Source organism: Sphaeramia orbicularis, chromosome 13 (genome assembly GCF_902148855.1).
Source record: "Sphaeramia orbicularis chromosome 13, fSphaOr1.1, whole genome shotgun sequence".
Classification (NCBI taxonomy): Eukaryota; Metazoa; Chordata; class Actinopteri; order Kurtiformes; family Apogonidae; genus Sphaeramia; species Sphaeramia orbicularis.
Window position 1 is genome coordinate 39,535,102 of NC_043969.1, and position 27,804 is coordinate 39,562,905.

The 27,804-nt window shown below is 34.3% G+C and overlaps 1 protein-coding gene across 1 annotated transcript; it reads left to right on the forward strand.

Annotated features, from left to right (window-relative positions):
* Positions 1-398: 398 nt before the first annotated feature.
* On the forward strand, positions 399-27,213 carry LOC115432261 (probable asparagine--tRNA ligase, mitochondrial). Its single transcript, XM_030153158.1, has 14 exons — positions 399-703; positions 4,096-4,205; positions 6,163-6,283; positions 6,364-6,504; positions 6,594-6,674; positions 12,169-12,263; positions 12,412-12,544; positions 14,992-15,090; positions 20,398-20,435; positions 20,518-20,584; positions 20,667-20,804; positions 23,365-23,462; positions 26,906-26,932; positions 27,024-27,213. The coding sequence occupies exons 1-14, from the start codon at positions 542-544 to the stop codon at positions 27,166-27,168; spliced, it is 1,455 nt and encodes a 484-aa protein (XP_030009018.1). The 5' UTR covers positions 399-541; the 3' UTR covers positions 27,169-27,213.
* The last annotated feature ends 591 nt before the right edge of the window (positions 27,214-27,804 follow it).

Below are 27,804 nucleotides of genomic sequence, written 5' to 3' on the forward strand. Positions count from 1 at the left end.
AAATGATTAAATTAAGCAGATGTGATTTTTTTTTTTTTTAAATAAATATATTTTATTTTCAGCAGCAAGATGACACAATGCCAAGAACCATTATGTGGATTGTAGATTTTTTTTTTTTTTTTTAACCAACATTGTCTGAAAAACGGAAACCTAATTTCAGTCTTATTTATTTTTTACAGCTTTTATTCACTGTGGTAAAAGCCTAATAATAGTAATATAAGTTCTCAGTAATTAAAATGACTGAAACTGCGTATTTATCTCAATATCGATTCTTTAATCTAATCGTTTTCAGGCTCTTCTCAGAAAACTACATCTCCCTTCAGCAATACTCTAAACGTGATTGGCTGAGCTCATCCACGTGACTGAAACAAGCCAATGACGAAACACCTAAACAGGAAGTGTCTCTGTCTGCAGCAGTGATACAACGTGAAAGTCAAGTCAGAGTGAAACGTGTAATATCTCTATAAACACGACGTATTATGTTGTTTTTTTCGTTTAGTGTGTTATTCTCTTAGAGTCATAAGTGTCAGCTTTTATCACCATGTTTCAGGCTGCAGTTAAAGCTCTTTGTTTGGTACCTACCGGCTCTCTGTCCGGGGGAATGTTGCTAAATCTTCGACATTATTCTAAGAAAACACCGATAAAAGTCAGAATATCCGAAGCACTGTCAGCTGCAGAAATAGGAGAAAAAGTCCAAATACAGGTAACGTAACACCAGCTTTTATCATCTGATATTTTGTGGCCATTCGTATCGATTTGTGCTAATAATCCATCAAGCCTAGCAAATACCCACTATTAAGATTTATTGTTTTATATTAATAATTTCTATACATTTTAGGTTAATGCATTGAAGTGGCTGATATCAGTTGCTCAAACACAATTTAATCTACTAACGTTGTTTAAACCAGATTCACACCATAAAAATAAAAATCCTGAACTGCTGGGTTATAATTGAATAATTTCACTCAACTCTTTTTCAGTAAATATTTTATGTACTTGTAGTTTCCATTTCATGCACTCTATTCTTAATGTACTTTATACTTAATATTATTTCTTTAGGTTCACTAGCATTATAACTTTCCAGATTCTAGTCACTGATCATCTTCATGTTTCTCATAATGTGTCAATTTCCACTATTTTTTCATGTAACGTTTAAATTATAGTAGGGCTGAACTTGCTGAAGAAGAAATAATGTAAATTGGTGGTAATATTTTAATTTTAGAGTCATTTGTTGGTCATGAAGGAAATGCACAGATTACACTGGGTTATAAAAAAATGTTTTTTGCAAGTTGTCTGGGTTTTTTCAACTGAATTAGGACCATTTTGCACCGCTAAATCCAAAAATGACATCTGTTTTTCCCAATCAGGTCAGGTTTTTTTTGCTAATTTGATTTTGAAAAATTTGATCTTCTCACAAAATTGATTACATTTTTGTGACTTTATCAGTTGATTTTTTATATAGTTCTCACCCAAAATAGGTTTTAAGAGAAAAAAAATCATTTGATCACTTGGTTCCTGTTAGGTACAATGGTGTATTCACCGCAGATGTAGCAGAATACGTCAGGCTTATTTTTGCAAGATCTTCTAGTCGAAGCCATTTCATTCACCTGTAATATTAAAAAAAACCCATTAATCATAAATTGGCAAAAGTAAAATCTTCAGAACTCGTTTATTGCAAGAAATATGAATTTTGTATCATATGATGTGAAAATGCCCATAAATGTAAGCAAAAATGTTAAAAAGCCAATATGTAGCATAGTTCAGAAAGTTGACCGGATTGAGCAAAATTAATGTGATTTTTGGATTCAGCACACCAAAATTATCCTAAATCAGCTCAGAAAACTTAAACAACAAATTTGTTGTTGACCAGTGTTATCAATCATCCTATGTACAGTTGCAGAAAAAATGACTAGATCACCCCTTGTTTTCTTCAATTTCTTGTTCATTTTAATGCCTGGTACAACTGAAGGTACATTTGTTTGGACAAATATAATGATAACAAAAAAATAGCTCATAAGAGTTTAATTTTAGAGCTGATATCTATCCATTTTCCATGTTTTGTTGATAATAACCAAAATCACTTCAGTTCTTACATTAATATCGATGGCATTGTACTGACAAAAACAGTGCTTTTAGGCATTCCATGTTTTCTTTTCTGTCTGTTTTAGTCACATGATACACACAGGAGTTCGTACTTGATTGCATAACCATTGTTTTTGATGACTTTTCATGGTCTAATATTTTTTTTCTGCGACTGTTTTTAAATGTACAATCTCATGGTGTTAGAAAATACCATTTAAACAACATATACTGTGATGAAGCTAAAGTGTAGTATTTCCTTCAGTTTTACACATAAGTCTTCAGCTCATTAGATGACTTTCTTTTCCAGGTAGTTATACTTTGATTTAACCTCCTGAGACCCAGCAATACATTTTTGTCCTCTGTAGGGGCCAAAAGTTTGACAGTTTTACTTAAAAAATGCTGTCCATTGTAAAGGACATTCCATTAAAAAAATAAATAAATAAAAAGTAAGTTTAAAAGTTTATCTGCAAAAACAGTTGCATGATGCAGTTTCCAATAAAGACATTTTTTTTAATGTAAAAAAGCTAAACTATTCACATTTCACCATTAATCCCATTTGTTCCTGTTTTTAAGTAAACTTCTCTGGTTTTAATTCATCTTTGTCACTTTTACCTTGTGGTATTTCTGATATGTTCATTGTATGTTTCAAGTATTTTGTGTTTTGTCTTGGCTGTATTGTAAATTATGTTGCTTCCTCAATATATGTCTGAGTTGAAATAAAGGTAATGAATGACATTTTAAAGCAGCTGTCTGAGTGTTATCAGGCTAAACACATTTTTAAAAAAGTACAAAAAAAACCTGACAAAAACGTAGTGACTTTCATTTTACATTTCAGTTGTAATTTTTAAATCAGAGCCTTTTGCAGTTATATAATTTGACCAACTGATATTTATTTCTGTGTCGTTCTTTTCCCTTCACTTATAAATGTTAGGTGCAGCAACTCAAAGTTAATATAAGGATTATCAAAAAAGTTACAGACTTTTTCCAGATCTAATGTATTTAATCAATTGCATTTCATGTCATTAGAAAGCCATGTTTTAAAGCATTTTGTGCTTGTTTTTTATTCTGCTCTATCTTTTCCAGATCTTATTAGACATCTAATAATGGCAGTCCTGAACGATGCGAAATTTTACACTTTTATAGAAAAATAAACCATTTTCTTTCAAAAGTACCCCAAATGTTACAACTATGCACCATATCCTTCCATAAACTTGTCAATGCTTTCAGAAAACATGTGGAAAAACCTGCACTGGATGGGTTAAGTTTAATAGTCTCCTCATGCAAACTGATAATGAGTTTTTTTAGGCCTAAGTTCATGAAAAGTTGACTATTTCTAAACATGTGGTTCTCACATGACAGCAACGCTACAAATACATGATGATCTCATTGAATACGATGTTGTAGATTAAACCGCAAATAGTTTTTAAAGTAAAAATAAAAAAGGAAAACAAGGAAAAAGGTACATTTATACAGCTGTTAAATTAATCCAAAACAGGGACCATTTTACTGCACAGTGACTACATAAACTTAAAGTTTATAGTGGTGATAATACTTTTATTTATTTAATTTTACTCATAATGGAGTATTTTCACTCATTGATCAGCAAACTTTCCATCACTGCTATGCCATACTTGAATTTTCACACTATGCCTTACAAATTATCATAGATATAGACTTTATTTTGAACATAAGTGGACAAAAGAATTTCCAAATGTCAAAGGATACTCCGGTATACTCAAATAAGTCAACAACAAAAAAGAAAAATATCACACAAATTCATTGTTATTTCATTGGAGCTCTGTAACAATACTTTTTGTCCAGAAAGGAGTAGAAAGAAGCTGAGCTCATATTGTCCTACCCCAATTTTTTTTAATATTTATTTTTATTTATAATGTAATTCTGTATTGATGGCAGACATTATTACATTTAACCACCAATTATGATTAAATAGAATGTTCAGATCATCCACTAACATCAAACATCTGCTGTGTTTTGTTTGTTTCTCTGTCGTAGGGTTGGGTTCGATCTGTCAGAGCTCAGAAGGAACACCTGTTTGTCCATGTGAATGATGGGAGCTCCCTGCAGCCGTTACAGATTGTTGCCACTTCGGAGCTGAATAACCCGTAAGCAAAGTTTTATTTTTAATGTAGGTATCAGTCATGGATATGTTAATATTAATGACTGATACTGCATTTATGTGCAATGTAATACAGTGCAATATTCATCCTTTTTTTTTTTTTAATTCAAATTTTCATTCACAACAGGCTCATAAGACATTATACAGGACATCAATAGTACAAAGTACGCTGCTCTCTTTATTGTTTTTTTTGTGAAGAAAAAAGGGTATCAATAATGCTCACTGAAAGGAAGAAAAAGACAGCAAAAAAAAAGGAGAATAAATAATATAAATAAGTTTTTTAAAAAAAGGATAATAATCATATTAACAAGTTTGTACACATAGCCAATCACTCTTTTAGGGAATAAGACAAAGAAAATTATTCATAAATAGATATATATGTCTACACACAAAGTAGTATTTATAGTCATAGTACAAAGAAAAAAAACTAAATAAGTAAGTAAAAAACGGAAAATATTCCTCCAGTTTTATCACAATTACAATGTGCAATAATATGTTTACATTTTCTAATCACTTTCTTTTCACCCTCTACGCCCATTTATTTAATTTTTTTACTATCTGCACTCTGCTTTCGTTGCTCTTCTATGTTGGAAAAAAAAATAGCAAATGTGGCTACATGACATAACCAGCACTTTACACTTGGAAAGGACAAGACATGTCTTTAAAACGATGTGAATAACATAAACTAACTGAAATTTCTTCAGAACAATCAGTGCAATTTTAACAATATTATGCCTCAGTTTGTCATTTACACATGCGCGTTACAACGTACAGATCACAGCGGATCTACGAATACACAAAATGTTTAATAACAGACATAATGTTGTAAAATTGCACTTAAGACATTTCAGGTTGTTCATATGTATTTCTTCAGGTTATTCATGTTTTTTGAGAAATGATAGATGGTTTTAGTGTAAATACAGTAAAATTAAAAGAAAATGTGTACATTTACAAGGAGAAAAATTGGGAGTTATCCTTATTTATAGGTTAATATGATCGTGTTTTACAGGTTTGACCCACTTGAGATTGGTCTGAATGTAAAACCTGAAATAAAATAACTGTTAATATTTTAGTGTAATTTTTGCATTTCACAAATTAATCCCATGTGCCGGACTAGACCCTTTGGCGGGCCGGATTTGGCCCCCGGGCCGCATGTTTGATACCCCTGCTGTAGACCATATTGGACCTGAGTATAATTAAAAATAATTAAAATAAGTATAATTTTAACAATATTCTGCCTCAGTTTATCATTTACACATGTACATTATATATAACTTACAGATCACAGTGGATCTACAAACACACAAAACATTGAGTAACAGGCAGAATATTGTTAAAATTGTACTTACTTCTCTTAAGACATGTCAGGTTATTCATATTTTTTGCAAAATTATACTTTGTTTTAGTGTAAATATATGAAAATATTTACATTTACAACGAGAAAAATTTGAAGTTGTCAATATTTATATGTTATTATGATAGTATTTGACTGAATCCTGCCCACTTGGGATTGAATTGTTCTGAATGTGGAACCTGAACTAAAAGGATTGTTAATATTTTAGTGTAATTTTTGCATTTTACAAATTCATCCCACGTGCCGGACTAGATCCTTTGGCGGGCTGGATTTGGCCCCCGGGCTGCATGTTTGACACCCCTGCTGTAGACCACATTGGACCTGAGATTGGTGACCCACTGTCCTCCCTGTAGCTGCTGTCACTGTCTTGTAATATGTGTTGAAATAACCAAAAGTGGTCACTTACCCGATAAAGGGATAAATGACTCACTATCAATAAATCACTATTAATTCCGTGGCTCGGAATTTGTTCTACATGTCATATGTTGAATGACAATTAAAGAAAAAAATCTTGAATCCATTAACAGAAACCAGCTCAATGTTTCCTGTTTTTTTTTTTTTTTTGGTTTGTTTTTTTTCTTCATTTCAGGTTGCTCACATTCGGTAGTGCTGTTGAAATCACAGGTATCTTAAAGAAAAGTCCACATGAGAAACAACCGGTGGAACTAGAAGCAAATCAGATCCGTGTAGTAGGAGAATGTAACCCTGTGGTAAGAAACAGATCTGTTATGTTCACTCATTTCAACACTTTGCTATCATTAACTTTATTATTTCTACCTATATCTTACAGGATTTCCCCTTTAAAGTCAAAAAGAGGCACAGTCTAGAGTACCTTCGACAGTTTCCTCATCTCAGGTGTCGGACAAATTCTTTTAGTTCCCTGTTGAGAATACGAAGCGAGGCCACTGCGGCAATTCACTCATATTTCAAGGTGAGACTTTGAGTAGAGACGTCTCATACTGAATGCAGAGGAAACAGCTTTGCGTAGATCTTATTTTTGTTTATTTGCTTTTCTTGCAGTCGAACGGCTTTGTGCAGATTCACACTCCAACGATCACGTCTAATGACTGCGAAGGGGCAGGGGAGCTCTTTCAAGTAGAGGTGAATATCTGCAGAAGGTTTCTAAAGTTATACCATTCATCAACATGTCGCTTAGAATTCACACTATTAATTATTCCACTGACTTTAACCCATAAACACCCAGTAATACTTTGGTGGCAGTTCCCGATTGAATTTTTCCTCTATATTTAACCTTTCTGAAGTGATTTATTACCATTTATTGTAATATTATCCTCTTTATTTTGCATTTATCAGTGAAAATTATGGAATTATATTTGTGCCAGTTTCTTGAGTGAGCAGTGATAGATTCTGAGCACACAATTAGAGATTTTGAGCACATAAAAATATATTTTGCAAGCACATCAATTATATTTCAAAAAGAAATTATGCTTGAGCAAACAAAAATCGATATTGTGCTCCATAAATGCGTTTGCATGTTAGTTTTACTCAAAATGTTCTCTCACAAATTCTTTCCACGGCGCACACACAGACCGCTGCGCTCGCTCACTTTCCCCTTCCCTCTCTTGCTCAACCTCCCTCTCCCTGCGCGCTCAGGTTGTCATGTCCGCACGCTCAACTTGACACACACGTTACAATTGTGCCACAAAACCAACCAATCGGAGAGCTTGCGGAAGTACACTCTGATTGGCTGTTCGCTCTCCAATTAGCTCGCTAGTTACATTTACCCGAGACAATAATCATAATAATAATAAATACTGACCAAAGTTTGTGTAGAATCAATTCCTCCTCTTCCGATCCGTGTCTGTCTGATCGAGCGCTTTTTTTTTCGGGTAAATGTAACTAGCGGGCTAATTGGAGAGCGAACCGCCAGTCAGAGTGTACTTCCGCAAGCTCTCCGATTGGTTGTTTTTGTGGCACAATTGTAACGTGTGTCAAGTTGAGCGTGCGGACACGACAACGTGAGTGCACAGGGAGAGGGAAGGGGAAAGTGAGCAAGCGCAGCGGTCTGTTTGTGCGCCGTGGAAAGAATTTGTGAGAGAACTAACGTGCAAACGCATTTATGGAGCACAATATCAATTTTTGTTTGCTCAAGCGTAATTTCTTTTTGAAATATAATTGATGTGCTTGCAAAATATATTTTTATGTGCTCAAAATCTCTAATTGTGTGCTGAGAATCTATCATTGCTCGCTCAAGAAACTGGCACAAATATAATTCCACAGGTAATCTGTTATTTTTTTGCATTTGATTTACTGATCATGTAGATGTTCTTAAAAGCTCGGATTAAAGTTGAGGGTTATTATATCAGAAACAGAGAAAAATTAAGAAAAAAGTGACTTTTTTCAGCAAAGATATCAATAACTGAATTAAAAAAACATCCACTGTCCATTCGCTGTCATTGATCCAACTCCATGGGTTTTACTGGTGAATCGATGTTGTAGAAGATGAGTCCATGAAGATCCCTGTAAGCGGTAAAAAAAAAAGAAAAGAAAAGAAAAGTAACACCATTGTAAGAAAATGTAACAAGAGTGGTCATAATAAGTTGAATTAAAGTTTGTATTGAGCAATATTTATCAGTGACGGTGTTCAAAAAAAAAAAGAAAACTAAAAAAGCAGAGAAACAAGATTGTTTTTGTCCACTTGCATTGCTACTTAAGTTAAGAATATTAACTCTTAAGGAATGCTGGGAACCATGGATGGACTTTATGAACGCTAAAAAGGAACAAGTTGTGACGCCCACAGTTGTTTAGCTACTATATGACTGTTGTATTTATTTATTTATTTATTTATTTATTTATGAATGTTCTGTTCAAAAAACAAACAAACAAAAAAAGGCATAAGAAACCAAGAAGTGAAGGCACTGGAGATATACACAGTAAAATAAATGTACAGATAGATTGTTTTGTTCTTTTCTGAAAAGAAAAGAAATATAGAAAAACAACTTTGTAAAATGTTATATGTGCATGTGAATGTAAAACATGTCAGTTCTCCATTACAAATCAAATACAGGGTGGGGAAGCAAAATTTACAATATTTTGAGGCAGGGATTGAAAGACAGTGTATGACCAATTAGTTTATTGAAAGTCATGAGAATTTATTTGCCACAAGAAAATTGACATCATAGAAAATGTTTTTATTCTATGTGTCCTCCTTCTTTCTCAATAACTGCCTTCACACGCTTCCTGAAACTTACGCAAGTGTTCCTCAAATATTGGGGTGACAACTTCTCCCATTCTTCTTTAATAGTATCTTCCAGACTTTCTCGTAATAGTTTTGCTCATAGTCATTCTCTTTCCATTATAAACAGTCTTTATGGACACTCCAACTATTTTTGAAATCTCCTTTGGTGTGACGAGTGCATTCAGCAAATCACACACTCTTTGACGTTTGCTTTCCTGATTACTCATATGGGCAAAAGTTTGTGAAAAGGTATGGATAATAGTGTTAGGTATGATTATGACATCAATATATGTTTGGTTTCAAAACAATTGACGTAGTGCCTGCTGAGAAAAAACAACTAAATGTTCATTGTAAATTTTGCTTCCCCACCCCGTATAACCTTGAATTAAAAAGAATATTAACTCTTAAAAACCTAGAATTCATTCTGTGGCAACTTCCAAATGAATTTTTCTCAGCATGTTGAAGCTGAAGTGATTTGTCATCATTTATTATAATATTATCCTCTTTATTTTGCATTTTTCAGTGAAAATCTGGTATTTTCTTTTGTTTAATTTACAGGTCATGTATGTTCATAAAAGCTCAGAGTAAATTAAAAAGCTACTATTTCAGAATAGAGAAAACTTAGAGAAAAATTGAGAAAAAGTGAGTTTTTTGGCAAAATATGTCATTAACTGAAGTGTTTTTACACACATTTTGGTTATGCAGTGTAAATACTGTCAAATGAGTTTATTCTAATCTGGTATAGGCCTATTTTGTTCTATTTGGTTCATTGTTCTGGCTTGAAGTCAAAGGACAGGAGTGAGTATTTAACCCTTTCATGTATACTGGTCACTACAGTGGACAGCTATTCTACAGCTGTTCTCTTGTGTATTCATGGATTTTTTTTTTTTTTTTTTTTTACACATGTCTTTATTAAAGTTTTAAGACACTACGTATCTTTTCTGACATGAATTGGTAACCTTGTGTGGATTTCCCCTGAGCATAAACCCCCAGAATCACAAGCCCCCCATAGCTTTCACACAATTTATCAGTAAATACATGTTTCGTTGCTTCAAAAATTAAACGCATGATGTCCAGCCTATTATTATTATTATTATTATTATTATTATTATTATTATTATTATTTTTATTTATTTATTTATTTATTTTTTAACTTTTTTAGTTTTTAATGGTTTTTTTTCTTTTTATTTATTTTATCTGTTTATTTATTTATTTATTTATTTATTTATTTATTTATTTTTATTTTTATTTTTTATAAGAATTTTTTCAATCACATTGTTTTTTTCATGTTTAAAGAGAAATGAAAACACTCAGGGAAAAAAAATCTTGATTAAGGTTCTCATAATTCGTGCATGAAAGGGTTAAAAGTTATTATGTTAAGTTATTTGAAGATGAGAATGGGGGTGAGATGAAATAAGTTTTTCTTCTTCCCAGTCCTTTTTGAGTATAAATGAATGATTTTTTGTTTTGTTTTGTTGGAATTTTGAATTTGCTTGTATTCCGTGAATGCTCAAAATAAACAAACAAAATCAAAATCAAATCAAATCAATAACTCCATGGGTTTTACTGGTGAATCAATGTTGTAGAAGATGACGGTGTTTCCACGGTAACTACGGAGCCTCTGAACGTCCAAATGGCTCATATGTGATGACCACGAAAAGACGACAAACCACATTTTACACCAATTCTTTACATGTATTGATAGGATTAATGGATCAACTGCAATTAAACAGTTTAGATCAGTAGATGTTTTTGTTGGATGTTTGTGTTTTTTTTTTTGAACAAAGTTTTATTCATATTTCAAGCTTTACAATATGTATAATCCTTACATATTCTTATTGTAGAAAGCTACATATCTTTTATAACATAAAAAAAATAAAAATAAAAATAAAAAAAATAAACAAATAAATATAACTTCTCGGCAAACTGGTACCTCAAATCAGTGTACTGTTACAAGGTCTTATTTGCATACCTAATATATCTGCCTACAATTATTTTAATAATTACATAAAAATACAAATAATATCCCCCCAGCGCCAGACTCTCAAATGCTACAATATCAAATCCAAATGGGTTATCAAAGGATTCCACCTCCTCTTGAACAAATCAGTGGTAAGGTTTAGGTTTGCTGTTATTTTTTCCATTGTATAGACCCTCACAATTCTTTCCTTCACTGATTTATTGTTGGAGGAAGTGGTTTATACCAGGATACAGTTGTCATTTTTTTTTGCTACCAAGACAAGAATTTTCAAAAGATATTCTTTATCGTTATTTAAAAAATTAGCAGGGAGCACTCCAAAGATAAAAATCAGTGGGTCAAATTCAATGTAAGTGTGTAGTATTTTAGAAAGTTCCCCCCTAATTCCCTCCCAGAAAGACTTAAGTTTTGGACAATCCCAAAAAATGTGTGTGTGATCTCCAATTTGTCTACAGTGTCTCCAGCATAAATTTGTTTTAGTTTTGTCAAACTTAGAAATAATAAATGGGGTTTTAAAATATCTAACGTTCACTTTCCAAACTAGAAGCACTCGGAGAGCGCAGACCTCCGCCAAGGCTGATCTGTGGCCCCCCCTGTGGGCCCACCCCCCATGCCAAGGAGGTTATGTTTTTGCCAGGGTTTGTTTGTTTGTTTGTCTGTCTGTCTGTCCGTTAGTGTGCAACATAACTCAAAAAGTTATGGACAGATTTTGATGAAATTTTCAGGGTTTGTTGGAAATGGGCCCCCCCGTGGGCCCCCCCACCCCCGATCACCACCAAAATTTAATCATTTCTTCCTTATCCCATTTCCAACAAACCCTGAAAATTTCATCAAAATCTGTCCATAACTTTTTGAGTTATGTTGCACACTAACGGACAGACAAACAAACAAACAAACAAACAAACAAACCCTGGTAAAAACATAACCTCCTTGGCGGAGGTAATAAACTCTTTCCATGTTGGGCTGCTGGTCAGTTTGTGTCCATTTTCACACAATTGTTCCCATTCTTGGTCCCCAATCACAACATTCATGTCTAGTTCCCACTTCTCCTTTACCTGAAGAGTACTCCCCGATATATTCAAATGTAAGCATTTGTAACTAGAAGCACTCGGAGAGCGCAGACCTCCGCCAAGGCTGATCAGTGGCCCCCCCCGTGGGCCCCCCCACCCCCGATCACCACCAAAATTTAATCATTTCTTCCTTATCCCATTTCCAACAAACCCTGAAAATTTCATCCAAATCTGTCCATAACTTTTTGAGTTATGTTGCACACTAACGGACAAACAAACAAACAAACAAACAAACAAACAGACAAACAAACAAACCCTGGCAAAAACATAACCTCCTTGAGGGAGGTAAAGATTGATGTTTGTGTTTTTTACAGGCTAAACTCCAAACTTTGTGCTTTTTTTCCACAGTCGTCGAACCCACTGCACGCAGAGGAAGACAACTTTTTCTCCGTCCCGGCCTTCCTCACTGTGTCTGGTCAGCTTCATTTGGAGGTGATGTCAGGGTGAGATAAAATACACTGCTCGAATCCATCTTCTACGGCACATCTGCCCATTTTCACATTGACATCTCCTCTGTCAGAAAGTACAAGACAGAAACATGCCCACGCTCTGAGGTTCATTTATAATGATGCTTTGTCCCTTGTACTCCAGAGCTTTTTCTAGAGTCTACACATTTGGGCCAACTTTTCGTGCAGAGAACTCCCAGAGCAGGCGTCACTTGGCTGAGTTTTACATGGTGGAGGCCGAAGTCTCCTTTACACAGTCCTTAGAGGATCTTACCAAGGTACAATGTGCTATTAACCTTCAAATACAGTTTACTTTTTGATATCAGTGACATATTGGTGGCGGGGTTGTTATATTCAACTCCAACTAAAAATAGAAGGATTCCATTAAAGCAGTGGTTCCCAAACTTTTTTGACTCGTGACCCTATTTTAACATCACAAATTTCTGGCGACCCCAGACATTCAAACCATTTTTTTCCTAAAATTCATTTGTTTTTCATCATGTAATAGTTGGCTATACTATGTTGCAAATAAACGTTAATATTAGAGGAGATTTAGTCGATATAATGTTTATTATTGTGGATGGAGGCAGAAAAGCCAGGTGTAGATTACTGCGCAAAGTCAGAATTTTATTTTCCTTGGTCAGGATATGTACAGTCAGTCCAGCTTGGATTTACAAGGCTGACAATGAATACTGAACAAACAAGAACTCAAACTAGACAATTTCCACACGCGGAAATCGTGAGAGGGGCTCGGGGGTCGGAGGGGGCATGTCGGTTCGACGTTGCCAAAGACTTCATGGTCGGAGGAGAATTCTGTGTTCTGAACTCCCTTTTAGTAGTAGTAGTAGTAGTAGTAGTATTTTTAGTAGTAGTAGTAGTAATAGTATTTTTAGTACTAGTAGTAGTATTTATAGTAGTAGTAGTAGTAGTATTTTTAACAGTAGTAGTAGTAGTAGTAATAGTATTTTTAGTAGTAGTAGTAGTAGTAATAGTATTTTTAGTACTAGTAGTAGTATTTATAGTAGTAGTAGTAGTAGTATTTTTAATAGTAGTAGTAGTAGTAGTAGTAGTATTTTTAATAGTAGTAGTAGTATTTTTAGTAGTAGTAGTAGTAGTAGTAGTATTTTTAGTACTAGTAGTAGTAGTAGTAGTTTTAGTAGTAGTAGCAGTAGTAGTAGTAGTATTTTTAGTACTAGTAGTAATAGTAGTAGTAGTATTTTAGTAGTAGTAGTAGTAGTATTTTTAGTACTAGTAGTAATAGTAGTTGTAGTATTTTAGTAGTAGTAGTAGTAGTATTTTTAGTAGTAGTATTTTTAGTAGTAGTAGTAGTAGTAGTAGTAGTATTTGTAGTAGTAGTAGTATTTGTAGTAGTAGTAGTATTTATAGTAGTAGTAGTAGTATTTTTAGTACTAGTAGTAGTATTTTTAGTACTAGTAGTAGTAGTAGTAGTATTTTTAGTACTAGTAGTAGTATTTTTAGTAGTACTAGTAGTTGTAGTATTTTTAGTAGTAGTAGTAGTAGTATTTTTAGTAGTAGTAGTAGTAGTTATCCTAGTAGTAACAGTAGTAGTAGTAATAGTATAAGTATCAGTACTCTCACACATGAATTATGAAAGAGCTGCAGCATCTGAAACTGACCACAGTGAACATCTGACAGATAAACAGAACCACAGTGCTTCAGTTTCAGACTCACAGTTTGTCATGTCTTTATGGATTCTAATTGTCTCTCTCAACTCACCGTATATTTTTTATTAGTACATTTTTTGTTTTGTGTTTTTTTTATCAATTACTAGAAATTTCCGGCGACCCCATTTGAATTCCATGCGACCCCATGTGGGGTCCCGACCCCAGGGTTGAAAAACACTGCTTTAAAGGGTCGCTGTATAAGATGAAACATGCACAAGACCTTACATAAACCTGATGCTATGTGACAGTCGTTTGTTGATGTTAGTTAAGTGTGCTGCTCCAGGTGCTGCAAAGCTATCTTTATGTTCATTTTTGGCAAAAATCGAGTGGATTTCTACAGCCTGTTTTAATTCCTTCTTAATTTGCTGTGTCTATTACTAGTCACGTCTTGACATTTGCACATATAAGGTCAAGACTTCCGACGAACATTTCTCAGAGTACGACAAATTAGTTTATCGCGGTTTATAGCGGTTGTGGTAAAAATTGAAAATATGTCCAAACCTGATTACCCACAGATGTTAAACATGTGGCCCGGGGGCCAAATCCGGCCCTGCAAAGGGTTCAGTCCGGCCCACGGGATGAATTTGTGAAATGCAAAAATTCCACTGAAGATATTAATAATCAGAATTCCATTTAAAAAAGCAAAATATCACTCCTTTAAGTCTTCATCCTTTTTCCTACCTCTACACAAACCAAAGTTTACTTCCAGTTGAACTTATTAATATGTGAAACACTGTTTGTACACAGCCTAAAACCATTACAATAAATATTTTATCACTTCTGTTGCTTGTTATTTGTTAATTTCTTCCACAGAACGTCTAACTAACCAGCGCTGAACCTTCTTCTTCTCTAAGTCGTTTTACAAAACCGGTGAATTCTTTAAACTTGACTTTCCTGAACGCACCGAATCGATATCACATCCCATATTTCCTGGGTGCTGACACACAGATTCTCACACTTGCCTTATGTGACTTTTAAGTTGCCCTTGTGCACAGTTCCACAGCAGAGCTTTAATTATTAAACCTGTGCTCATTCTTTAGGTCATGGAGGACATGTTCAGGTCTGCTACGGAGCATGTCTTGGCGCAGTGTGCAGACGATGTGGATTTATTTCACAAGCATGTGACTCCTGGACACAGGGTGAGTGCTGAAGGACGATGGTTTAACCCAGTGGTTTCCAACCTTTTTTGGCTCTTGACCCCATTTTAACCCTTTCATGCGTAGTGGTCACTCCAGTGGACAGTTCTTCTCCAGCTGTTCTCTTGTATATTCATGGGTTTTGTTGTTTTAGTTCCATATCAGGCAACACAGAGGACACTCATGCACCATCCCATAATAATACACTGACATTCATACCATTATTGTAACTTTGATGTTCTTGATAAAGCTGATCTGCACTAACATGTTTAGTGTAAATCAGTTGCTAATTGTTATTAGACTGTAATTAACAGGGTTTTTTTTTATTTTTTTTATGGTAATACAAAGGTTTTTCATACATATATATATATATATATATATATATATATTTTTTTTTTTTTTTTCTCCATGAAGTGCGTAATGACTAATATTAAAATATATTAAAATGTGAGAAAACATCGGATTAGCAGTATTAAAAATGTTTTCATATCACTTTCTGATATTGGGTTTTAAACATATGTTTCTTTGCTTCAGAAATTAAATCCATGGTGTAGCTGAGTGGACGTTTTTGTAACTCTATGAAAAAAAAAAATCAATCGCATTGTTTTTTCATGCCTAAGGAGGAAAAAAACACTCAAGAAAAAATCTTGACTAAGGTCCTCATAATTCATGCATGAAAGGGTTAACATCACAAATTTCTGGCGACCCCAGACATTCAAAACGGAGACTTTTGTTGTGCTAAAATCAATTTGTTCATGATCATGTAATAGTTTGCTATACTATGTTGCAAATAAACGTTAATTTTAGACAAACATCTAGTCTATATAATGTATATTATTATGGATGGAGGCAGAAAAGCCAGGCGTAGATTACTGCACAAAGTGAGAATTTGATTTTCCTTGGTCAGGATATGTACAGTCAGTCCAGCTTGGATTTCCAAGGCTGACAATTAATACTGAACAAACCAGAGCTCAAACTATGAATTATGAAAGAGCTGCAGCATCTGAAACTGACCACAATGAACATTTGACAGATAAACAGAACCACAGTGCTTCAGTTTCAGCTTCACAGTTTGTCATGTCTGTTATGGATTGGTATTGTCTCTGTCAACTCATCATAGATTTTTTATTAGTAAGTTTTTTTTGGGTTTTTTTAGAGCCCGACCGATATGGGATTTTTGGGGCCGATGCCGATATTGGGGGCTAAAAAAAGTCAATGTCCAATATATCGGCCAATATCCGATATTGGCTGATAACCGATATATTAGCCGATATATGAAATAAGAACACTGATCTACACAGGATATAATAATCTTATATTAGATAATTGTGGACAGGTGGATAAACAGTTGCATAAATCTTTGTTTATCTCACAAACATAATTTACACAACATTCAAATGCAAACTATGCGATCACAAAAATAATTAGAGCAAAAAATATGACTGACCACACAATTATGTTTTCACTCACAAATTTTGATGTGTCTGCCTCACGGCACTACAACTTCTTATGTGGACTAAGGACTAAACTGAGCATGTTCAGAGTGAATTAGGTGAGTCCTAAGTTGTTCCTGATTAGAGCAATAGCAAGAGTTACAACTGACCTGTGTTACAACTGTACCCAGTCTCCCCTACACTATTAACACCCAGGCCTGCTGGCAGAATGAAACTGTGAGGTAGACAGGAAGTGCACGGACATGGGTGTGTGTGGGGGGAGTGAATACTTCATAAGACGGGGGGGGGGGGGTTAGTGGTTCATCCTTGTCAGAGCGCGCAGTAGCAGCCCGTGATTTTCGGGTTGTAGCTCCGTGATTGTGTGTGTGGGGTGATAGCGTACATTGTCTGAGCAGGAGTGAAAGTAAAACTAACTCACTTTAAAGTTCCTCTTATTCTCCGGGCAGCACACGCACAGAGGAGCAGCGAGCGACAGAATCTCCGCGCAGCAAAAATCAGTTTATATATCGGCTACATCGGCTACATATTGGCTGATGTTGATTAATTGGTGATACGCTATAATCGGCCCGCCGATTAATCGGTTGGGCTCTAGTTTTTTTATTAGTTGCTAGAAATTCCAGGCGACCCCATTTGAATTCCAGGCGACCCCATGTGGGGTCTTGACCCCAAGGTTGAAAAACACTGGATTAGTGTATCAGAAGTTATTAAACATATTAAATCAGTAAATGATTTTGGTCACCAGTGGCTGTGTGGGTCTTTATGGGTTAATATAAAGTGCTGTAAGTGTTAATTTGAAGTGACTGCATACTCTTCTTATGGCTCAGAAGTAGCATCATACATACCTTACATATGTTGAAAACCCCCTGTAAATTAAATTGACTGGCATTCTTTGAAAATGACATTGAAAATACACTGACCTTTAACTATAAAGACTCACAAGAGCAGTTTTTCTAGCGGGGGCCTGCTGACGGTACACCATCACTCTGTGCTTCGGAGGATCCTGGAACCCGTAGATTTCCATACGAGAAAGACTGAACACAATCAGTAGTCAGCCTGCACATCATGTCTGTCCACATTCTTCTTGTGGCCAGACAGATTCTGATTTATTAGACTGGTCAACAACAAATTTATTGTTTACGTTTTTTGAGCTGATTTAGGATAATTTTGGTGTGCTGAATCCAAAAATCACATTAATTTTGCTCAATCAGGTCAACTTTCTGAACTATGCTACATATTGGCTTTTTAACATTTTTGCTTACATTTATGGGCATTTTCACATCATATGATACAAAATTATTTCATATTTCTTGCAATAAACAAGTTCTGAAGATTTTACCTTTGCCAATTTATGATTAATGGTTTTTTTAATATTACAGGTGAATGAAATGGCCTTGACTAGAAGATCTTGCAAAAATAAGCCTGATGTATTCTGCCACATCTGCGGTGAATACATAATAAATACATCCTGTTAGAAAATGAGTTTTTTTTTCTCTTAAAATTTTTTTGGGTGAGAACTATATAAAAAATCAACTGATAAAGTCACAAAAATGTCATCAATTTTGTGAGAAGATCAAATTTTTCAAAATCAAATTAGCAAAAAAAAACCTGACCTGATTGAGAAAAACAGATGTCATTTTTGGATTTAGTGGTGCAAAATGGTCCTAATTCAGTTGAAAAAACCTAGACAACTTGCAAAAAACATTTTTTTGTAACCCAGTGTAATCATTAGTAATAATGAAAGAAATATGCCGCAATAGTTACTGCGTATCAGGCATCAATTTTACGTTTGAGAATAAATACAGTTACTAGAAATTTCAGGTGACCCCACGTGGGATCTCGACCCCAAGGTTGAAAAACACTGGTTTAACTCCTAAAACCGGGTAACTCCGAGCCCGTTTACTCAACCATATCACTCCAATAACTGGGAGGAATTGGATAATTGGAATAATCAGATCTGATGCGTTTAAATGCACCTCTGATATGGGATAATCAAAAAACCCTGGTTTAGACGTTTCAATTCATTATTGGATTTCTTTCAGAGTACATACCTAAATAATAACAGAAGACTCAAATTTCCCATTATTGAGCCTGTTTACATACACACTAATACTCTGATTATTATCTGATGTCTGGAGTTATCAGTTTTCAGTATAATCTGATGTGTTTTATCCGATTCAGACTATAATCAGACTATGACAAATCAGATTAATACACCTGGATTTCTGATGTCTTCATGCATATACACTCGTTAATCTGATTTATTTAGTTTTTTTGCATTTGTGCATGTGTAAAAACAATTAGATCACAGATAATGGAAGCGACATAGTCAAACATGAGCAGAAGACAATGGTAGGAAGTTTGATTTGTCAGTCACTACGTACATATTCCAAAATAAATGTGTTAATACACTAAAAACTGAAATTACCGTATTTCTTAAGTGCATGTAAACGCATCACATCTGATTACTACAATTGTTCGATTACTTCCAGTTATGGGATTTATAAATAAACATGTAAACAGGTTCATTATTGTCTTCTGCTCAGGTTTGACTAAATTACCTCAGTTTTGTAATTTATTTTATTTTTTTCCACCTGGGCAGATGTAGAAGAACAAAATAAATCAGATTAATGGGTAAAAATGTATGAAGACATTGTAGTATTGAGGAGAAACAGTATTGAGGTGTCAACAGATGTTTACATGAGCAGAAAAATCCGATAACTGGGAGGTCATTGTTTTTATCAGATCAGACACAGGGATTCGAAAAATCCTGGTTTGGATGCTCCAGTCCATTACCAGATTTCTTTCAGAGTACGTACGTACTTAGTGATGGTAGACTCAAACTTCCTGTGATTGTCTTCCGCTCACATTTGACGATGCAACTTCCATTTCTAAGATTATAATTGTTTTTACACATTTGCAGATGTGAAAGTACGAAATAAATCTGATGAACCTGTGTACATGCAGGAAGACCTCAGAGTATTGAGGAGAAATCCAGCTGTGTTAATCTGATTTCTCCTAATCAGATTATTGCTGTTACCTGATAAAACATATCAGATTATGCTGTTTACATGATCACTGGAATAATCTAGAGCACAGGTGTCAAACATGCGGCCCGGGGGCCAAAACCGGCCCGCAAAAGGTTCCAATCTGGCCTATGGGATGAATTTACAAGTAAAATAATGGCATAATAGGTTAAAAATAATGACTCCAAGTATTCTTTCTGGCTTAATGTGAAAAAAATAATATTATATTACATCATATTATATTATATTATATTATATTATACCTATAAATAAGGACAACTTCAAATTTTTTTGTTTGTTGTAGTGAAAAAAGTCATATTAAATTAAGAAAATGTTTAACTATCTGATGGTGAAATGTGAATAATCTGAACAAATATGAACAACTTGAAATGTCTAAAGAAAATTAAGTGCAATTTTAACAATATTCTGCCTGTTACTAAATGTTTTGTGCCTCTGTAGATCTGATCCATAATGCACATGTATAAATGAGTAGTTGAGGCAGAATATTGTTAAAATGGCACTTTAGAAATTTCAGTTTTATCAAGTTATTCAAGTCTTTTTTGTTCAGAGAGTTTGTAAATGTGAATATTTTCATAATTGAATGTGCTTTTTTGGACTAAAACAAAAAGAAAAGTTTGGAGTTGTCATTATTTAAGGCTATTATGCTAGTATTTCACTGGTCTGGCCCAGTTGAGATTGAACTGGGCCGAAATTGGCCCCTGAACTAAAATGAGTTTGACAGCCCTGATCTAGAGTATTAACGTTCATGTAAACAGGCTCAATAACTATATTAACAGCTAACTTTTTCTGTTTTTTTTTTTCTGTTTTATTAGGAAACTGTAGATGCTATGCTGAAGAACAGATTCCCTGTGTAAGTTTTATTCAACAGAACCAATAAAAGCAGCTAAGATAAATATTAAAAGTCTTAAAATTCGACTTCAATCTGCTTTTAGGATTTCCTACACGGAGGCGATAGACATTTTACAGCGCAGCTCTGAGGCATTTCTCTTCCCAACAGAAGTAAGTGGTTTTATTTCCTGGTTCGTGTCTGTTTCTACCTACAGAACTGGTCACTATCATTAACTCTTCATTCTCTCCTCAGTGGGGTTGTGACCTTCAGACCGAACATGAGAAGTACCTGGTGAAACATTGCGGCAACATTCCAGTGTTCGTCACTGATTATCCTTACGCTCTGAAGCCGTTTTATGCAAGAGACAACCAGGACCGTCCTAACCATACAGTAAGACGTCGTCACACTGTTACACATACACAGTGAATGAATTATTGAGCTGCTAAAACTCCAACCGAGTAGCGTCAGTTGGGTTATGGAGTCCATTTGCATACACACGATACGGACAAAAGTATTGGGACACTTTGAATTCAGGTGTTTCTTTTCTAACAGGGGTCTGGTATGTAAAACAATAGTAACAAATATCATAATATAGTTTTATATTGGGATAACTGTCATTACATTGCACTAATTAGTTTGGTTTAATTGATTATTTTTGCTTCTAAAATGCTCAGAGATGTTTTTTCTTTTTTTTTTCATCCATGACTGTGATTTTAAATGTTCTACCTCTGAATTTGTAAATTATTTTTCATGCTCTGACTATAAATAATACTTTTCTACTGCAACTAACCATCTACTTTCTTCACATCTTACTTAAGAAGAGAAATCTCCCATTAAACCTAATGGAAATATTGATGTTTATACATTACATGGACAAAAATATTGGGACCCATCATATTTACAGCTGTTAGATGTCCTGTTCATGATGATTTGAGATAAAAACATAAATATTTCCTTAAAGTTTAAGTAAGATGTGAAGAAAGTAGATGGTTAGTTGTGGTAGAAAATTAATATTTACAGTCAGAGAACAGAAAGTATTTTAGAAATTTATAGATTGATGTCATAATATAGTTTTATATTGTGATAAATATTGGTTAGTTTGGTTTAAATTATTTTCTTTGCTTCCAAAATGCCTCAAATGTTTTTTACTTAATTTCTCTCAGCACTGATAGTTTTTGGGTTTTTTTTATCTATGACTATGATTTTGAATATTCTAGCTCTAAATTTCTAAAATACTTTTTGTTCTCTGACTGTAAATGGTAATTTTCTACCACAACTAACCATCTACTTTCTTCACATCTCACTTAGGAAGAAAAATCTCTCATAAAACTTGATGGACATTTTGATGTTTTTATCTCAAATCAGCCTGAACAGGACATCTGACAGCTGTAGACATGATGTGTCCCAATTAGGGATGGGAAGATTATCCGATACACATCAATACACCGACATGCGCGTGCATGATCCGAGTGCACTGGTAGACAAGCTGCGAGTGAATAAAAAGTTTGGAATGATATCGCAATGCATTGGTTATTGAATGTTTGTATCGATAAAATTCGATCCGTTCAATACAATATATTTTTACTTGCATTTGAAAGTGTTACTATTTATTTAGGTAAAGTTTTTCTTTTCTTCAGACCCACGTTAATGTGCACTGCAGATTCACAGATGTGTACACTGCACACTAACAGTCTGAGCTCTGTGGATAGACTGTGGCACAAGCGCCGTGGATGAAAACTGTAACGTCTGTATGTGAATCTGACAGACAGAAGGAGGTGACCACATGTGGTTTCTGAACGTGGACTTCTTACTATATCAGCTGTACTGAATACTGCAGTACATACCACAGATACTTCCTTAAACAGTCACATACATATCTAACAGAATACCTTGCGCAGGTGTCTCTTAAAGTGACAGAACCTTTTTCTGTTTTACCTACATTACAATTACATTTCATTACAAATGGATTCAGCGAGGGAACAAGAAGTTGAGTGTTAGAAACATACAAAGAAATGACTTTGGAAACAAAGTCCTAACTTTTTCACCTGACTGAATGTGAGGCACGTGTTCTGCACCTGTTCTGAAACTGAACTAAAGATACTTTGTAAAAAGTCATGGTCTTATTTGATAAATAAATAATCAAGCTCATTAAATGGCACTGCATATATATATATATATATATGTGTGTATATGTATATATATATATATATATATATATATATATATATATATATATATATATATATGTATATGTATATGTATGTATATATATATATATATATATATATATATATATATATATATATATATATATATATATGTGTGTGTGTGTATTATTTATTTATTTTTTTTACCAGAATGAATGCGTTCAATCAGAATGTGCTTAATTGCTCTGTATCGTGATTTGGGTGTGAATTGTATCGCATTGCATCACGTATCTTTAATATATCGGATCGGAGATGCTGTATCGAGATGTGTATCATATCAGCCTTACAACTAAGATTCCCAACCCTAGTCCCAATATTTATGTCCATATAAACATCAATATTTTCTTAAAGTTTAATGGGAGAGTTTTCCTCATGAGTGAGATGTGAAGAAAGTAGATGGTTAGTTGTGGTGGAAAATTATTATTTATAGTCAGAGCATGAAACAAATGTTAGCAATTTAGAGGTAGAACATTTAAAATCATAGTCATTGATAAAAACAAGCAAACAAAAGAGTGAATGTTGAGAGAAATCATCTCTGAGGCATTTTGGAAGCAAAGATAACAATTTAAACCAAACTAACAATTGCAATACAATGATATTTATCCCAAAATAAAACTATATTATGATATTTGTCATTTTTTTGTATCCCAGACCCCTGTTAGAAAAGAAAGACCTGAATTCAACGTGTCCCAGTACTTTTGTCCATATGTGCATCTGACTGTCTGCCTGTCGCTGGTGAACAGGCGGCTGCCGTGGACCTTCTGGTGCCAGGAGTTGGAGAGCTGTGTGGAGGCTCGCTGAGGGAGGAGAGGCTGCATCTGCTCCAATCGAGGCTGGAACAGTAAGACCAGGCTGATGGGGGGGGGGGGGGGGGGGGGGGCTTGATTTAGACCAGAACCGTCAGTATGTGCTTTAGTCGCTATAAATGCCTGCTTTCATTTACTGAAGATGCAGCTCAAAAAAAAAAAAAAAAAACAGCACCCCGTCACAACCTCATCTGAATGATCTTCTTCAGGTTCTTAAAGCCTCTGCTGCAGCTTTTCAGTGATAGGAAGAAGATGTATTTAGTATTTAGTTCCCCCGGAGATGCACCATGACTTACTGAGCCTGAAAAAACACTCATATTGAATATTGAATAGAATTACACTCGCTTATCCATAGGGATGGGAATTGAGAACCAGCTCTTTTTGAGAACCGGTTCGCAGTAGCTCGATTCCTTGGAATCGTTTACCTGCCTGCTTTACGATTCTGCTTATCGATTCCGCTGTCGTTGTGCATGCACGATGACGTCACACGTACGCTGCATTGTTTTGGTCAGAACGTAGCCAACATGTTGGTGAGGCAGAAACGGTCTAAACAGACGACACCAGGTCCACCGGAACACTGTCAAAGCTTCCTTGTCTTCAAAAGGGTGGAATCCCTCCAATATCCTCAAACTTTTGTCCACAGCATGTGAATCATTTACAGGAATGTCACGTATTTGATACTCAGCGGCACTTGTGAATGTAGCGGCAGAGTGAACACCGGGCTGGTTCTGGTGTGGGCAACAAATGTCGTAACTCGTCAAATACAAGTTTGCAAAGGTAAGAAGGGAAAGGAAATGAGGTGCACAACAACGGGAGACAAGCTGAGCCAAGTCGAACCGGTTCCACGTAGTAGAAATGCGGCAATAGAGGAATTAGTAAAGAGTCTTTAGTTTCACTTTCACTGCACCCCCCCCCAACCGGCATCATCTGTTATTATTATTGGTCCATACTGTATATGTTATATTTTCTGTGCAGAGATGGAAATATAAAAGACAGTTAATGCAAACACACCCGTTTGTACTCTTTTATTCCCTCACCCAATGAGAATCGATAAGGAATGGGATCGATAAGCAATATCAATAATGGAATCGGAATAGTTAAATTCTTAACGATTCCCATCCCTACTTATACATCGAAATTGAGATGCTATACTAAGACCCTGCAACAGTAAATGAAGAGAACAGGATGAATATAAATAGAAAACACACAGTTCCACTATATACGACAGTAAAGTATCTGCAGCCCGGCTCTCACACCCACACACTCACATCCAGATACAGTAACATGAACCACCACATGTTCCATGGGAATAGAAAGTTTACTGTGAATGCTTCAGAAGAAACATCAGAAATCTGTGTGTTTCACATGCAAAAAACGATACTGCACTGATATATCAACAGAAAATTTATTGCTATTGGCCCATATCTGTGTTGGATGTAAGATAAGAAATAGTTTTTAAACTCCCAAATGATTTTTTTTTCTACATTCAACCATTCTTAGGTGTTTTTTTACATTACACTGCAAAAATCTAAATCTTACCAAGTGTATATTTCTCATTTCTAGTCCAAATGTCTCATCACACTTAAAATAAGACATAATCACCTAAAGAGTAACTTTTCAGTGAGATACAAGAACTTATTTTTAGATAATAGATCTGGAAAATGTTATTTCAAGAAAGCTTACCAAGATAATTTTCACTTGTTCCATTGGCAGATTTTTTGCTTGAATTAAGCCAAAAAAAAACAACCTTGAATTAAGCAAAAAAAAAAAATCTTGAATTAAGCAAAAAACAATCTACAAGTGGAACAGGTGAAAATTATCTTGGTAAGATTTCTTGAAATAAGATTTTCAAGATCTGTTGTCTAAAAATAAGTTCTTACATCTCACTGAAAAGAGTTACTCTTTAAGTGATTATGTCTTATTTTAAGTGTGATGAGACATTTTGACTAGAAATGAGAAAAATACACTTAGTAAGAGTTAGATTTTTGCAGTGTATGTTCTGACTTTTGCATATTTCAGTGAAAATCAGGTTGAAAACAAGGGATGGTCTAATAATTTATTCCTATGACTGTATTTCATTGACTGGTCGTATAGATTTTTATAAAAGTTCAGAGTAAATTCAAAGGTTATTATATAGAAACAGATAAAACTGAAGAAAAAGAATCTGATTAAAGTCGTCATATTTCAAGAATAAAGCCATAATGTTACGAGAATAACATCGTAAGAGAAATATCCTAATTTTTAACAATAAAGTAGTATCCACTCGTCAAATAATGGAGAACTTGGAACATTTTGTGGTTTTGTTTTCCTTTGGGGTTTACCCACAGCAAAATACTGAACCTATTAGCCCCGCCCACTATCAATGCATTAGCATTAGTCGTCCGGTTCAACACAAGTGAAACTTGCTGCTTCGCAATAAGCGTAAACTCTGTCATCAACAAGGCTTGAGGCTTACAATTTCTAAATTACGACTTTTTATAGCACTATTGCAAATTTATTTTCAAAATATTATGACTTTAATCTCATTGAAATACAACATTATTTTCATTATATTACGAGTTTTTTTGAACTACGACTTTATTCTCATAATATTATGGTTTTATTCTCGAAATATTACTTCTTTAATCTCATAAAAGTACAACATTATTTTCGTTAAATTATGAGTTTTTTTTTTTTTTTTTTTTAAACTATGACTTTATTCTCATAATATTATGGTTTTATTCTTGAAATATTACGACTTTAATCTCATAAAAGTACAACATTATTTTCGTTAAATTATGAGTTTTTTTTGTTAATCTATGACTTTATTCTCATAATATTATGATTTTATTCTCGAAATATTATGACTTTAATCTCATAAAAGTACAACATTATTTTGGTTAAATTATGAGTTTTTTTTTTTAACTATGACTTTATTCTCATAATATTATTGCTTTATTCTTGAAATATTACGACTTTAATCTCATACAAGTACATTATTTTCGTTAAATTATGCATGTTTTTAAAACTAATCTCCTAAAATTATGTCTCTTTTTGTATTCAACTTTATTCTCCTAAAATTACGGGTTTTATCTTGATATTTTACGACTTTATTCTTGTCGTGACTAATGTTTTTATTTTCTTATGTGGCCTTAACACGCTATCGTCCTATCGCGTGCAGCAGTAGATAAAAATAATATGCTATGAGTCTAAATATGTGCAAAGTGTTGCAATCTTGCACATGTTTCCTGACATTTTGCCCACATTTGAACAGGAAGGAAGATTAGGTCACTGCTAAAAAGAAAAAAAAAAGAAACATGAGCGCAATGATGTGAATTTATCTGTTATTTTAATCCTAATATGGAACACACAAGTTACGATCCTTGACCTTCAGATACAAATGGATTTTGTTGTTTGTTCAAAGATGTGAGATGTAAAAAAAATACTGAAGTTTTATGTAAATTGACCAAACACTAACATCAGTCTTTGTATTTTCCAGGGTTGGATTAGAAGACATTTACAGCTGGTAAAAAAACCCAAACACACATGAACATTTTCAGTGTTTACAGACTCCTCTGACCCCCCTCTGGTTTAACACCGTCCTGTTTTGTTCACAGGTATCTGGATCTGAGGCGTTTCGGTTCGGTGCCTCACGGCGGCTTCGGGCTGGGATTTGAACGATATTTGCAGTGCATTCTGGGAGTCGACAACATAAAAGACGTCATTCCTTTTCCTAGATTTTCCCGTTCGTGTCTTCTCTAAAACTGAAGTCTGTCAGGAGAATGAATAAAACATGTTTTTTTCGGTATTTACTGGTGTTTTCTCGTCTCTTTAAGCTCTCCACCTCTCACATTTTCTACAAATACATATATATATTTTTTTACATTTATGATAGATTTAATTTCTAGTGAGGTAATAATGCTGATATGTACAAATATATAGTGTAAATACTAACTGGATAACACCTTAAATACAGCTCAAAGTTCATATGCACCTGGTGATTAATACAAAACATGCATAGAGTCAATTTATTTGATCAGTAAGATAAGATAAACCTTTATTAGTCAAACCACAGGGAAATAATTGAGGTTTTACTGTCCGATGATAATGAAAAAAAGTCAAAAAATAAATAAATAAGATTATTCCCCTGCAGACCTTTCCAGAATACAACCTGAGTACTTTTTGTAATAAATTTCTTATAAATGTGCTTCTCCAGTCATCGGTCTCATTGTTTTTATAAAGACAGTATTTTTCAACCATGTTTTATCATGTAGACGGAAAACAAATTAAAATCATAAATCACCCATAATCCAGATTTATGTTTGGCCACTTTAACCTGCTGTCAGAGTGAAACATAAAACAGACAAAATGGAACAATCGTGAAAAGAATGACAATAT